The following is a 14251-nucleotide window of genomic DNA, read 5'->3' as shown; positions in this document are numbered from 1 at the left end:
TGGGTAAAAGCACTCAGTAGTGGCCTGAGTTATATTTCTTGCAGTCCTTCTTCTCACCGGAGATTACAGTATAGAGGTACCTGCAACTTTAGAAAAACTCTTGAAATAAGGCGACCATTCATGTTCCTTATGTTTTCTTCAAAGAGCAAACTACCCTGTATATTTTAAAATAACAGCAGCAATGTAATTTATTAACATCAATTTTGAACTGATTTACTCACAACCTCTTTTGTTCCTTAGTAATAATCTAGTATGGTCAACAGGTAGGGTCAGCATCCCTATCAACAAAATGACAAAGCCAAGATTCAGAGAAGGGAACGGACTTGCCCAACTAAGATCACTTAGCCAGTAAAGGCAAAACAGAGATCTGAATTTAAAACTTTAATTTTTTTTCTTTAATTTTAAGATTTATTGACCCATTGCTTACTATAGGTAAGAAATTTCATACAAAATACCTGATTCTAAGTCCCATATTCTTCTACAACACCATGCTGGCTCCCTAAAAAAAGATTCATATTTACAAAATTTAATTTTTACAAACTTAACCAGATTTACAGTATATAAAGCAAGCTTTACGTACATATAATCATGATAGGTTCCAACACTGCATGGACAAATAGAAGCCACAGACACCAGGAGAAGCTTCGTTCTCCAGGGAATGAAGACAATTTATGTATTGGATAATTCAAAAGTACATATAAAATGCAGGTGATAACTTTGCATGGTTAGTTACTAAACTAAGTGTGTTGATTACATCATAACATATATAAATGTCAAATCACTGTACTGTACACCTGAAACTAATATCATATTATATGCCAACTATACTTATATTTTTTAAAAAAATCCTAAAGTGCCAATCAATAGGCAAAAGAGATAGTCTTCCACAAAAAGTAGGATTATGAAGTTCAAGCAAGAAATGAGATGCAACTTAGAAAAAACAGACATAAAATAAAGAGGAAAACATTCTTTAGCTATACTAGAAACCAGAAAAAGATGATCTAGCTAATTTTTAATATGAGGTTGATAATTCATCATGTGAAAAATACCTGTAATGCTTTTTCTCCAAATTCAAAGTCACATGTGGAGTAAAGATTTTTGATTAGGCCACATACATAAGAGATTGGTGAAAAACCAGATCTGTATTTCCAAATTTGCATTTGGGACTCTCAGGAAAGTGGCCAAATACAATCCAGGAAATCTGGTGTTTCTAAGACTTCATGGAGGACTGAGAATATGCCTGAACAACTTGGAAAAAGAGCCACTATGAGGTCTGTATGTACAAAGAAACTCCAGGATACAACACTGGGAAACTTCATTTGAAGGTTTGCATTTTTATCTTCTAATGGTAAAGCTGTGTTCTTTCCCAATTGCAACAAGCAGCATGGTGGTAAATTTTAAAAAATGGACTTCATCTGCAAATACCTGAAAGGAAAATGTGCCATGCTCTGCTGTGGCTTTATGAAGAGCAAGTCCTGCTAGATTAATCTTCTAGGCTACAAAATAGATCCACAGGTCTTAAGCCACATTGTCTCACTTTGGCATGAAATTGGACCCTGTCCCTTATGACACAGTCATCATTGACAAGGGACAATCGTGAGATAAATAAACTCTCTTTGAGCAAGAAGCTAAATCTGGCCAATTGCATTCAGTTCACATCAGTAAGCCAGTGCTTCTGGAGCACAGGGGTTTAATAAACAGGACTGCCTATGAATATGTCCTAGATTCAGATTTGTCAACAGCCTCATCAAATACTATGTTGCCAGTCTGCTGGGGTACTTTGTATTAAATGCATAGATAAGGTTTGAGACAAGGGAAAGAAGAGTGGCTACACACACACAGGAAAGAATTTGAATAGAGGTCACAAAAAAGTGGTCTGCAAGCCACTCTGTTGACAGACATGTTCTATTTGTTTAACAAAAATTAAAAATAATTAATTGCCAACACTTAAAAATTGGGAGGTTTCACATAAAATCCTGTACTTATTACTTAGAAATAAAATGTGTCACTTTTAGACCCACATTACCACCTAGCAAGAATCAGCTGAAGCTGAAGCTGAAGTCCCCGTTCTGGGCAGAGCAGGCACACTTCAGTTTGCCATAGTTTATACCATTCCTTGTTACCTACATACAAGGTCAGTTTCAACCAATTAATTGTGCATGGCTTCCACAGGCTTTGGAGTTTGTTAGCTCTTAATTAGAATTATAATATAATGTAGAAATTCAGTAGTAACTGATTTCATAAAAACAAGTGAATCAATACAAAGAACTACAATTAGGAATGAAACTCAAAGTGTAAAAATAGCATTTTTCTCCTAATGTTCTTGCTATTTATTAGAGCTCTGTCCTTCTCTTTTCCCCTCACACACATTCCATGGGCACATTCCATCTACTGATCAACAGGGACTGGTGGTTCATACTTCTGGTTCGCTAATCTGGAGGTCCTGTCTAGAGACAGCTGTTGTACCTGGATACACAGATTTCTCTGAAGTGTCTACAGCCAAGCCTATCCTATTTCCACACCCCACCCACCTGCAGACGGAACCTGCTTCTCTTCTTGTGTATCTCAGTAGCCAGAGAGCATCAACGCTGAGCCTTATCCATCTTGTCTTTCTCTGTTTTTTTCTTACATAAATCTTTCTAATTCGGAATAAATTTAAATTGACAAAAACGTTGCCAAGAGAATATAGAGCTCTTACATTCTCCTCACCCAGTTTGCCTGGATGTTAATATCTTACATTGCTATGGTACTTTTGTCCAAATGAAGAAGCTAACTTTACTATTAATTAAACTGGAGACTATTCAAATTTTATATTTTTCCACTATTGTCCTTTTTCTGTTCTCCAGAATCCATCCTGGATACCACGCTGAATTTAGATATCCTCTTTTTAAAGTTCATTTCTATTAACATCAAAATAGTATGTAAAGTCTGTTTGTCTCACCTCTTCCCATTTCCTCAGAGACCACCAAGATTATTTTAGACGTTTCTTCAATATCTGCCTCCATGTTTCTAATCTGCCATCTACTGACTTACTATGAAAGATGACGATTTAGCTCCCTTAAACATACGTCCATTCTTATCTCCCTTTGCCCCATCATCCCAATGGGTTTGATCATAACATTTATTATAGCTCAACATTTAGTGTTTACAGCATAAATATTATTCATAGATGAGCAATTATATCTCCTTTCTAGTATTACTTTGTTTTCTCTGGAATTAAATGTTTATTTCTTTTGGGAATTGTAAAGACATTGCTCCACTGTCTTGTAGCTTCCAGTGTTTCTGTTGTGTGAAGACACTCAGAATTCTTAACTCTTTGTGCATAACCTCTTCTTTTTTCCTCTTGAGTTATGTAGCCTTCTAAGGTGGCCCCAATGATCCCTATCTCTGGTGTACCCTTGTGATGGCAATTCTCTCCCCTTGAACATGAACTGGACTTAGCAACTTGGTACTAAGAAAGAAAATATGGTATAAGTGATTGGATGTCACTTCCACAGTTATAAAAGACTGTGGCTTCTGTCTTGTTTAAGTTCTTCAGAGCTTGCTCACTCTGATGAAGCAAGCTGCCTACAGAGAGAACTGAGTGGCAAGGAACTGAGGCCCTTGATGCAATAACCCAGAGGAACTGAACCCTGCAAACAGCCACGTGAATAAGTGATGAAACAGATCCACCCCAGTCAAACGTGGTTGGAACTTTGCCCTAATCCATACTTCAGTGGAGCCTTGTGAGACTCAGAGCTGAATGACTCAGCTAAGCCACAGGAACTGTAAGACAGAATGTTCTTCTAAGCCAGGGTTAGCAAACGATAGCCCTGGAGTAGCCATGCACTTTTATAAATAAAGTTTTATTAGAACACAGTCATAACTACTCATTTAGGTATAATCTATGCCTGCTTTTGTGGGGCAGAGGCAGAGTTCAGTAGACTGTGTGGTCCACAAACCTAAAATACTTTAAGAAAAAGTTTGCCACTTTGTGTTCTAAGCCATTATGTTTTGGAGTAATTTGTTATGCAGCAATAGATAATACGTCCTTCTCTCTGAAAACCTGTAGGACAAGTTTTGGTGCTTTATGTTCTAAAACTTCATGAAGATGTAGCCTGGCATAAACCTATTCTCTAGAGCTGATGGGCTGGGAACTAATGGGATCTTCAAATCCAGAAGCTTATTCCTCAGTTCTGGAAAACTTTCTAAAATCATTTCATTAATAATTTCTTCAGTTTTCTCTTTCTGATATTGCTATTATTTGGATGTCTGACCTCCTAAACAAAGTCTCTGATGATCCTAATGTTTCTCTCATAGTTTCCATCTGTGAAGTTTTGTTCTAATTTCTAGGAGAATGCCTCAACTCTGTTTCTTCAATTGAATTGTTAATTTCTAGTATCATATGTTTACTATCTAAGACCTCTCTTTTTTAAGTGTTATTTTTTTGTACAGCTCCTCCTCTTAATTTTATGAATACAATATTTCCTCTAATCTGAGGATTTTTTTAACTGTAAAAAAAGCTTTTCTTCTATTCCCCTGCATTGTTCCCTGTGTTCCTTTTTTCTCTGTTTGCCTGTTTGTTTGTTTGGGATTGTAGAGGCTGACTCTTTGGTCTGATATTTATATTGGTTTATATTTTGATGATTTCAGAAAAAGTTATCAAATGTCTGATGATCATATTTAAAACTAAAGCAATAACAAACTGTTGCAAGGTATATTTCTACGGAGCAATTTGTCACTTGGAAGGGTGATCCAGTTCAGAACATTTTACTAAAGAACTTCCAACTTTCAGTGTTTATGCAGCTCTTCACTTGAGCTCCTCAGCTTCTCATAAAGGAATGGTTTAATCTCTTGTCTGGAAGGTTTATGCCTATGTTCTTGGAGTCAGGCAGGTCTAAAAGGTCTCACCTGGTCTTGAGCATGATGTGCCATCTTAGTGATGCCTGCTTTCCCTGCACTCAAGAGTCCTTCAGCTTTAATATCAGCAGGTGATAACCTGGAGAAGAAACCATGGGTCTTCTGCAAATATGAAGAAAGTGCAATTACCATACTACACAGGTGGGGAGGGAATCCAACTACTCACACAGACTCTCTCTATCCCACTCCCAGCACCCACTTTCAGATGTGCCTGGTCCCTCTGATTTTGGAGCTCTCTAGGGCTTCGCCCTGGCTGGTTTGGCTCAGTGGATTGAGCGTCGGCCTGCGAGCTAAGTGTCGCTGGTTCGATCTTCCAGTCAGGGCACATCAGAGAAGGAAAACTCTGACTCCAAAAAACCTCCGCTGCCTTGCGGCATACCTCTTCAGGGGAAAGGCTAAGGGAGTAAACCCCGACAGAAAATCCGGAGCCGGAGTCCCTAAGGCGGTTTGACGTTGTAGTCAACACCGGCAACTCCTGCGGCGCACCTGAAGCCAAGCTGTATTGACTCCGTCTTTCCCTTGGACCCTTCAGCTGCGAAGAGAGGGGGGGTCTGCTGCATGGGCAACAGCAGACCCTCCATATCACCCTGCCCAGGCTCTGTAGCTTCAGCTTCACTGGAGAGGACACTCCAGCGTCATCACAAGATGTCGATTCAACATGGGAGGAGACAGATACCGTGTCACTCCCGAGTTGGACTGCACAGCCATTCTCGGCGGTGCAGATAGACACTTAAGAAGCTACACCATCGTCTCTCGAGATGGACGGCTGCCGACGAGGGCTCCCTGATGTGGCCCAACTGTTTTTGTACTTCTACAATGTAGACTAGAGATCCAGCTATCTCTGGTCTGCTTAGCCAATTACAGATCATTGACCTCATTTCCAGCTATCACAATTTTGTTGCCATCATCTCCTCTCCCAGTGTTTTTACTCATTTTAATTGGGCTTGGGTAAGGAGCCAAGCAAGGTGAATGGTTGTGTTCAATATGCCACTTATAACAGACAGCCAAGTGCCCTCAATTCTCACAGATTTATAATCACCGAGTTGAGTTCTATAATTCTGTTTCCTTGCTAGCTCTTTAATCATCTGCTCCTCTGGAAGTCTGTTGTCATTTCTCCAGGCCAGATCCTTATCTCTTATTGAAGTACAGCCAGTTTTTTTCCTCATCCTCCAGCCTCTCCTTCCCTGCAAGCCACTCTCCAATACTGCTGACTTAAAATGCAAGTCAGATCAGTGTCACTTACCAACCATTATGGGCTAACTGTCTTCCCCCAAAATTCTTATGTGAGGTTTCTAACTCAGTAACTCAGAGTGTGACCTTATTTGGAGATAGGGTCTGTACAGAGGTAATTAAGTTGACATGAGGTCATTAAGTTGGACCCCAATCTAATATGATCGGTGTCCTTACAAAAAGGAGAAATTTTGGATTTAAGAGACAGACACACACACAGGGAGAATGCCATGTGAAGGGGCATGGAGAAGAGAGCCATATGTAAGCCAAGGAATGGCTGAGGTTACCAAAGGAGAGAGGCCTGGAAATGAGGCTTCCCTAGCACCTTCACCAGGCTAACATCATGGTTTCAGACATCTGGCCTCCAGAACTATGAGACAATAAATTTCTGTTGCTGTAAACCACCCAGTCTGTGGTACTTTGTTACACACACCTCAGAAACAAATACAGAGACTTAAACAATTTGATAATTTTCCATTTCCCTCTGTAAAAAAGGCTTTCATTTGGATTGCAAGGTCCTGATCTTGTCAACCTCCTTTCTTTCAACCGCCTCTTCGCTTCATGTTCCAGCTACCCTGAGCAGCTTTTCATTCTTCTAACTTGCTTATCTCTGCCTCATTTTCAGGTCTTTATATAAGCTGTTCACTCTGGCCTGAAATTTGTCTCTCTGCCTCCACTTTTCAATCTCTGATAGGCTAACTCCTTATCAATATTAAGATCTCAGTTTAGACATCAGTGAATTCTGGATCTCTCTCCTGACAATTCTTTCATCTCTCTCTCCAACCCATCCCCCACAAAACCCATTCCTGGGCTCTGTGTTCCTCCAATGTGTACTCTGTGCTTTCCTTATCCATAACATGTATAACATTTTTCAGTTGCCTAATTATTTCTCATATTCTTCCCCAGTATAGAAGCTTTAGGAGGGCAAAACCATGGTCTTTCTATTGACAGCTTGCCTCCAGCACACAGGAAGCACAGGAAGTATTCCACTGGTGAATGAGAAAGAGAGGTCTGCATGTAGTTAATGCTGTCAAAAAACATTTAAGGGAATTCCATACTAAATATAAAGATGTTAATCTTCTCTGATTGAAACTGCACATAAATATGGTGTTTTCAACTTGAAAACCCAATTCCGAAATTTGACAAAATAAATGTGTATGAACAATGAGGAAAATTTAGAACAGAATGCAGCAGGCTTTGTCCCACCAGATATTAAAATATATTATAAAGCTAGGGTAATTAAAAGGGATTAGGTCTCCAAGATAATGTTAAGTTAAAAAAAAAAAGTACAGAATAGTATATAGAGTATGCCACCATATGTGTAAAAAGGATAAAAATAAAATAAATTTTCATTTTTCCTTGAATGTGCATTAAGAATTTTTTCTGCAAGAACACAGAAAAAACTAGTAATAGTGATTCCTTATGGAGGAGGATGGGAACTGGGTAGATGGGTTAAAGATTGGGGGGAGGCTTTTCATTGTCTATTTTCCTGAATGTTTTTAATTTTCAATCATGTGACTATTTACTTAAAAAATAAATTAAATTTTAGAATTCTGAAGCATCATAGTATGAATACATTAAATATATGCGGTAGCCAGTCACACAGGAATGAGAAGAACAAGGACTATGGGCCAGGTATAGAAGGTCACAAAATGGAAAGCATCGGGTGCCTAGGAATGTGCAAAACTGGGAAAACAAGGACCTTGCCCTCAGGGTACTTTTCTGCCCCTACCATATCACTGTTCACGGTGCTCAGACCTCCTGACCTTTCCTCCTCTGGCATGTCGCTAGTCATGCAGGTTAGACCCCCTTAGAGGGGAAATAATTAAGGAAGCCAGAGAACAACCCTCAAGCATTAAGTCTCTAGGACAATGAGGTTCTGTCCCACGTCAAATACATCTAGGCCTTAGTTGTATTTCAGCTTCAGGTCCAGAAAAGCAGCAAAACCAGACAAATGACACCCTGGCTGACATCAGGACCAGCAGTAATGACTAATGACCCCCTGCTGTGGTGCTGACCGATTAGTAGAGACCACAACCCTGAAAGAACACACCTGGAAACTCATGAATATTCTGTTGGGATCTATCCCTGAGACCACCAAATAAATACCCTCAAGACAGAGGGCCCACTGCAGCTCTCGTATAGAGCCACAACCAAGCCTTTCCCCACCCCTTTCTCCTACCCTCTTCCCACAGGCACATTTTCCTTGCCTCTCTCTTTCTCCTAAGCTCTAAGGTCTCTTCTTTTGCTCCTGTAACTTGTTTGCTAAGCTTTCTTCTACTAATCTTCTACTTCTGTAACTTTTGAAATAAACTTTCTCTTATAGTTTGAGTCTTGGCTCTGAACTCAACTACCAAGGCCCAGTCTGACTCCACCAGTATAACACCTGGTGCCATTCTGTCAACCATAGGTACATGATAAGTTATGTGAATAAAGTGTCAAGAAACAGAATAACAACTTCAACTAAACATGGGGAATTAATTTATGAAACAAAAGTTATTTCAAATCAATAAATCAACTGACTCAGAATATCTTAATTAGTAAATGACATTGAGACAACTACTTTTCAAAGAAAAAAAATTGGCCACCTACTTTATGCTGTACACTAAAATACATTTCAAATAAACTGCAGAGCTATAGGTTAACAACAAAACCACAAAGTTACTAGAAAAATTATATATATAATATATATACATGCAGTAAACTATTTTTCTCGAAATGTTTCTTAGAGAATAATCTAAACATATATATATATATACACACACATATATATATATAAATTTTAATGTGCATATAATTTGACTATGCAATGCCATTTTAGGAACTTAACGTAAAGGAAATATGGACAAAAGAAGCTAAGATGTAGATGTACAAATGCGTACAGTGTTGATTTTAATATTAAAATAGGAAATGTAAAAAATTACACTTATCCAGGTGTTGATCTCTATTTAATGACATGAAAATGTCCACTAACTTTTGTTAGATAAAAAGACCATTTACAAAAGTGCATATATGAACAAGGATGTTATCAGACTTCTTTCTCTCTAGATAGTGGAATTCAAATAAGCGTTTACTTTCTTCTTTTTTTAAAGTATATTTTATTGATTATGTTGTTACAGTAGTCCCAATTTCGTTTCCCTTTGCTTCCCTCTGCCCAGTACCCCCTTCCCTCCATCAATCCCATCCCCCTTAGTTCATGTCCATGGGTTGTGCATATAAGTTCTTGGCTTCACCCTTTCCTATATCATATTCTTAACTTACCCCCGTCTATTTTCTACCAACTAATTATGATTCTTAGTCCCTGTACCATTTCCCCATTTCTCCCCCTCTGCCCTCCCTGCTCCCAGCTGATAACCATGCAAATGATCCTCACACCTATGATTCTGTTCCTGTTCTGGTTGTTTGCTTAGTTTGTTTTGTTTTTGTTTTTTAGATTCAGTTGTTGATAGTTGTGAGTTTGTCATTTTAATGTTAATAGTGTTGATCTTCTTTTTCTTAAATAAGTCCCTTTAACATTTCAAATAATAATAGCTTGGTGATGATAAACTTCTTTAGCTTTACCTTGTCTGGGAAGCACTTTATCTGCCCTTCCATTCTAAATAATAGCTTTGCTAAATAGAGTAGTCTTGGTTGTAGATCCTTGCTTTTCTTCGCATTAAATATTTCTGGCCAGTCCCTTCTTGCCTGCATAGTTTCTTTTGAGAAATCAGCTGACATCTTATAGGCACCTCTTTGTAGGTAACTCTCTGCTTTTCTCTCGCTGCTTTTAAGATTCTCTCTTTATCTTGAACCTTTGGCATTTTAATGATGATGTGTCTTGGTGTGGTCCTCTTCGGGTCTAGCTTCTTTGGGACTCTCTGGGCTTCCTGGACTCGTATGTCTATTTCCTTCACCAAATTTGGGGAGTTTTCCTTCATTATTTTTTCACATAAGCTTTCGATTTCTTGCTCTTCTCCTTCTGGCACCCCTGTGATCTGGATGTTGGCATGTTTAAAGTTGTCCCAGAGGTTCCTGAGCCTCGCCTCATTTTTTTCAATTCTTGTTTCCTCATTCTGTACTGGTTGACTGTTTTTTCCTTCCTTATGTTCCAAATAACTGATTTGAACCCCGGTTTCCTTCTCTTCACCATTGGTTTTATGTGGATTTTCCTTTGTTTCATTTAGCATAGCCTTCATTTCTTCCCTTATGCGTTTGCCATACTTAAGGATATCTGTCAAATCTGTGAGCATGTTTATCACCAGTGTTTTGAACTCTGCATATGTTAGGTTGGCTATCTCCCCATCACTTAGTTCTCCCACTAGAACCTTGATCCGTTCTGTCTTTTGGGCCATATTTCTGTCTTATGATCTTGACAGGCTCCTGTGTTTGTTTGCCTCAGTGTCGCAGGTAGAGTTGGAACACCTGTTACACTGTAAGGGGCGGAGCCTTGGGTATTAGTCAGTACAGGTGACCTGTTTCATCATGGTGTGGCAATGTCTTGGGGGGAGGGGTCTGAGAGAGAACAATGCAGCTTGCTCAGCAGTTGCCCTTTTCTAGGCACTTCTCCCACTTCCATATGGGACTGGTGCCTCTCTAGTGGTTGCCCTGGCCATTATTCCCAGAGTGGGTGGGTCTGGGGACGTTCTAAGGCTGTGGGGGCCCTTTAAACAAGCGGACTCTGCTGAGAGACCAGCAGTTTCTGCCTCTGCCCAAACCCCTACTGGTTGCTCAGTCAGATACAATGAAGCTTTATTGTCCCCAGTGCTGGAACCGTGAGCTGTGCTGTCTGGTCTGGTGATGTGAGTGTTCCCCAGGTGTCCCTCTCGACTTTTAAAGATGTTTGACTGTGCTTTTTGCTGGCCTGCCGCTGCCGCCGCTGCCACCACCACCACACCGTGTCCTTTCAGCCACAGCCCCACCCCTCTTACCTGTCTGGGTGAGTATTTATTCTTTGTATCTTTGTTTGTTGGACTTCCATGCAGCTTGGTTTTCTAGAACTCCTGGTTGTTTCTAGTTTAGAGGTAGTTTTATTCCTTCTTAGTTGTGGAGGGAGACGCCGCAGTCTGTCTAGGCCTCAATCTTGGCTGAAGTCCTACTTTCTTCTTTTTGCTCTTCTGTTCTCTGACTTTCTCCCCCAACTCCCAACCCAGAAAAGCAAAATCTTAAGGCTCCCAGGTATGGCTGTTAGCAGGATACTTAAGAGGCACCCAGGAATGTAAGGTGTGGTCAGCTGCATGAATCTCTTACCCAGGAGTCAGGACAAGCTGGGTCACCTTCCAGCCCTGTTTCTGCTGTTGTCACAGAAGAATGAGTAGTGGATGGAGACATGTCTCACCCACTAACTCAGCAGTCCTGGGCTTGGCCTGATAGCATTGCCAGGAGTTCCAACATCACAGGAAACACCATATTAAACACAGGAGGGTAGTCCTTGAAATTGTATGTATCCTTTTCACTGTCTGGGAAAGAAAGACTTTGAAACTGTGCTTTCATCCAAGACCAGAAAGGTGGGAATAGGTCCACAGTGCACAAAGAAAAAGCCCATAAAACAACTTTGGTTAATTACCTACCTCTGGTCACTATCTGTTTTACAGGGAGTCCCTAATGCTTCCAGAAAGAGCCCATAAACAAGTTTGGGTAACTGCTCCAATTTTAATTTACTGCTTCCCTTCACTTACATGTTTTAAAACAAGGTGAACAAATGGAGTTCTGGATCAAGATAAGGTTTCAGGCTAACAGATCCCCACACATACCTAAGGTTGGGTAGTCACGTTCCTCCGAGAAAAGATGGCTCCACCTTTATCCATCAATCAATATGTAACTTCTTCATCCCCATAGTGCCAACCATGTAAGTCGTCAGAACAATGGACTTGTTTCCTGGTTCTCATGGCATTTTTGGCTCTCTGGCTGCCAGGCCTCTGGCCACCCTAGAGTGAGTGTACCACCCCCACCTTTGGCCATCCTTGCTTTTGCTCTCCCATTCATTATTAAAATTTGTGTGAACAGTAATAGGGTCACTGATCTATAATTCTTTACTGTGTCGTCAAGAAGAACCAGGGTTTTCCTGATAACACTATGAAGACCACTTTGGACAGTCATTTCTCCTTTGTTTCCCTTTTTTAAAAGTAACAGAGATCCAGATTTTATCCCAGGAATGGGAGTATTATGACGATAAATATGACCAGATCACAAAGAAATAAATACATCTTATTAATTAATTAATTAATTAATTTATCTACTTAATCCTTACCCAAGGATGTTTCATTGATTTAAAAAAATTTTTTTTAGAGAGAGAAAGGGAGGGAGAAACATCAATGTGAGAAAGAAACATCAATCAGTTGCCTCCTATGCATACCCTGACTGACGACTGAACCTGTAACTTAGGTCGTGCCCTGAATGAGGATCGAACCTGCAACCCTTCGGTGTACAGGATGATGCTCCAAGCAACTAAGCCAACTGGCCAGGGTAGAAATAACTACATTTTAGGACAAAGTCATGCAGTTTGTCCAGGCATTTCCAGACCCTATGCAATCAGTTCAGACCCAGCAACCTTTCTCCCTTTCAAACATGTTTTACAGCTCACAGTACCCAGTACCTGCTAGGTGTAGCCAGAGACAAGATTCTTTTAGTCATTCCATACCTTGTTTCTTTATTTTAAGTCCCCATCAAGTTCCTGGCTGAAAGCCAGAGATTCAGAGGTGACTCAATCACAGACACTGCCTTCAAGTAATTTGTATTTTAGGTAATAGGGCGCAAAGTAGCAAGGTAAACTAAGCTCAGAGCACAGTGCAGCAGAAACCAGTCCTGGGAGAGCCAGTAATGCTTTCTAAAGGAGGGTAACCTAGGTCGACCCTGAAACTTGTCCTGTTAAACTGGGGAAAGCAAGAAACTGAACACTCCAGGATATGAGAACAACAGTCCAAGGCCTAAAATAGCCCAGACTGCTCAGAAACACCACAGCCTTTGTCTGGATAAAATCAGGTAATGAAAATCACATTGAAGTGCACAGCAACTCAGACCACAGCCCATCTTGAATTCCTGCAAAAAATAAACTTGCAGTGATTAGGCAGCTATGACACAGGGGAACAATTTTTAACATAATTTCTGTTGAGTTCGATTTTTCAGCTGTTTTAGACTTAAATAGGCATGCTAATTTCAAAATTGCAGCTAGTTTTCTTCTATCACATCAAGTTTTCCTCTACAGCTTATCTTAATGTGACCACTCTAGGCTGGATCGAGCCTGGATCAAGGGAAGCACTAGTGCTCTCCTACTGGCTGAGAACAAACCTCCCTCAAGAGGGGAGGGGTGGGGGACGACCTTGGAGACCAGAAACAGATTCATACTTGTCTAGGCTATTCAGTTACACCTGTGGCGAGAGGTTGTGTGCTGCTCTATACAGTGAATCGTATTCCTAAGTGTAGTCTGAGTTCTTTTCTGCATACAAGGAGTTAGCAGAATTTATTTTTTTATTTACATACTTACTTATTTCCTTTCCTTCAGATCATGTCTGCCTCTGCTATTTCTCGTTGTAAGTGCCTAAACAACCCAGATTTGTTTTGTTATATCTGTGGCAGTTTCACTATTCCCAAAGCACAAACAACAGCGCATTTGTCAGGCAAGCCTATTTTGCATATTTTAAAGTAAAACTTGATGGTTAAGATAAGTCTCGGGCCCCTCACAAGGTGTGCAAGCAGTGTGTCAAGAGTTTACAAATGTGGACGAAGGGAACACATGATAAATTACCATTTGGTATACCTATGGTTTGGTGAGAGCCCAGAGATCATTCAAGTGACTGTTACTTTTACATAGTGAAAACGTCAGTATATAACAAGAAAAATAAATGTAAAATAAGAGTACCCTAGTCAACCATCAGCTATACGCCCAGTGCCTCATTCAGCTGTAATTCTAGTGCCAGTTTTCATTGAACTACTCTCTTTCGAAAAACAGGAGTATGGTGAAGAACTAAGTGCCAGCAAACTGGCCTCCAAGATCTGACCTCAAACCTGGTGATCCAAACATTCTACATGAGCCACTTGTTGACAGAAAGAACATTATATTCCCACCTCTGCACATAAAACTGGGTCTCATGAAGTAATTTGTCAAAGCTTTGCCAATTAAAGGAGACTGTTTCAAGTATTTCATTAT

At 40.1% G+C, this 14251-nt stretch overlaps 1 protein-coding gene across 5 annotated transcripts in view; it reads right to left on the bottom strand.

The window, feature by feature from the left end:
• The window catches only part of CHCHD6 (coiled-coil-helix-coiled-coil-helix domain containing 6), a 383759-nt gene that overhangs the window by 217442 nt on the left and 152066 nt on the right, over positions 1-14251 (bottom strand). For 4 of the 5 annotated variants that reach the window (XM_090285895.1, XM_090285896.1, XM_090285892.1 and 1 more), the window contains exon 5: positions 4891-5001. The exons of the other annotated variant lie outside the window; for it this stretch is intronic. In XM_090285895.1, coding sequence (XP_090142021.1) covers positions 4891-5001 — 111 coding nt within the window. The remainder of the gene's footprint in view (positions 1-4890; positions 5002-14251) is intronic. 5 annotated transcript variants of the gene reach the window in all.

Source organism: Furipterus horrens, unplaced genomic scaffold (genome assembly GCF_987537825.1).
Source record: "Furipterus horrens unplaced genomic scaffold, mFurHor1.1.pri manual_scaffold_8, whole genome shotgun sequence".
NCBI classification, from domain to species: domain Eukaryota; kingdom Metazoa; phylum Chordata; class Mammalia; order Chiroptera; family Furipteridae; genus Furipterus; species Furipterus horrens.
Note: the sequence above shows the minus strand (reverse complement) of the source record. Positions and strands in the feature narration are given on the sequence as shown.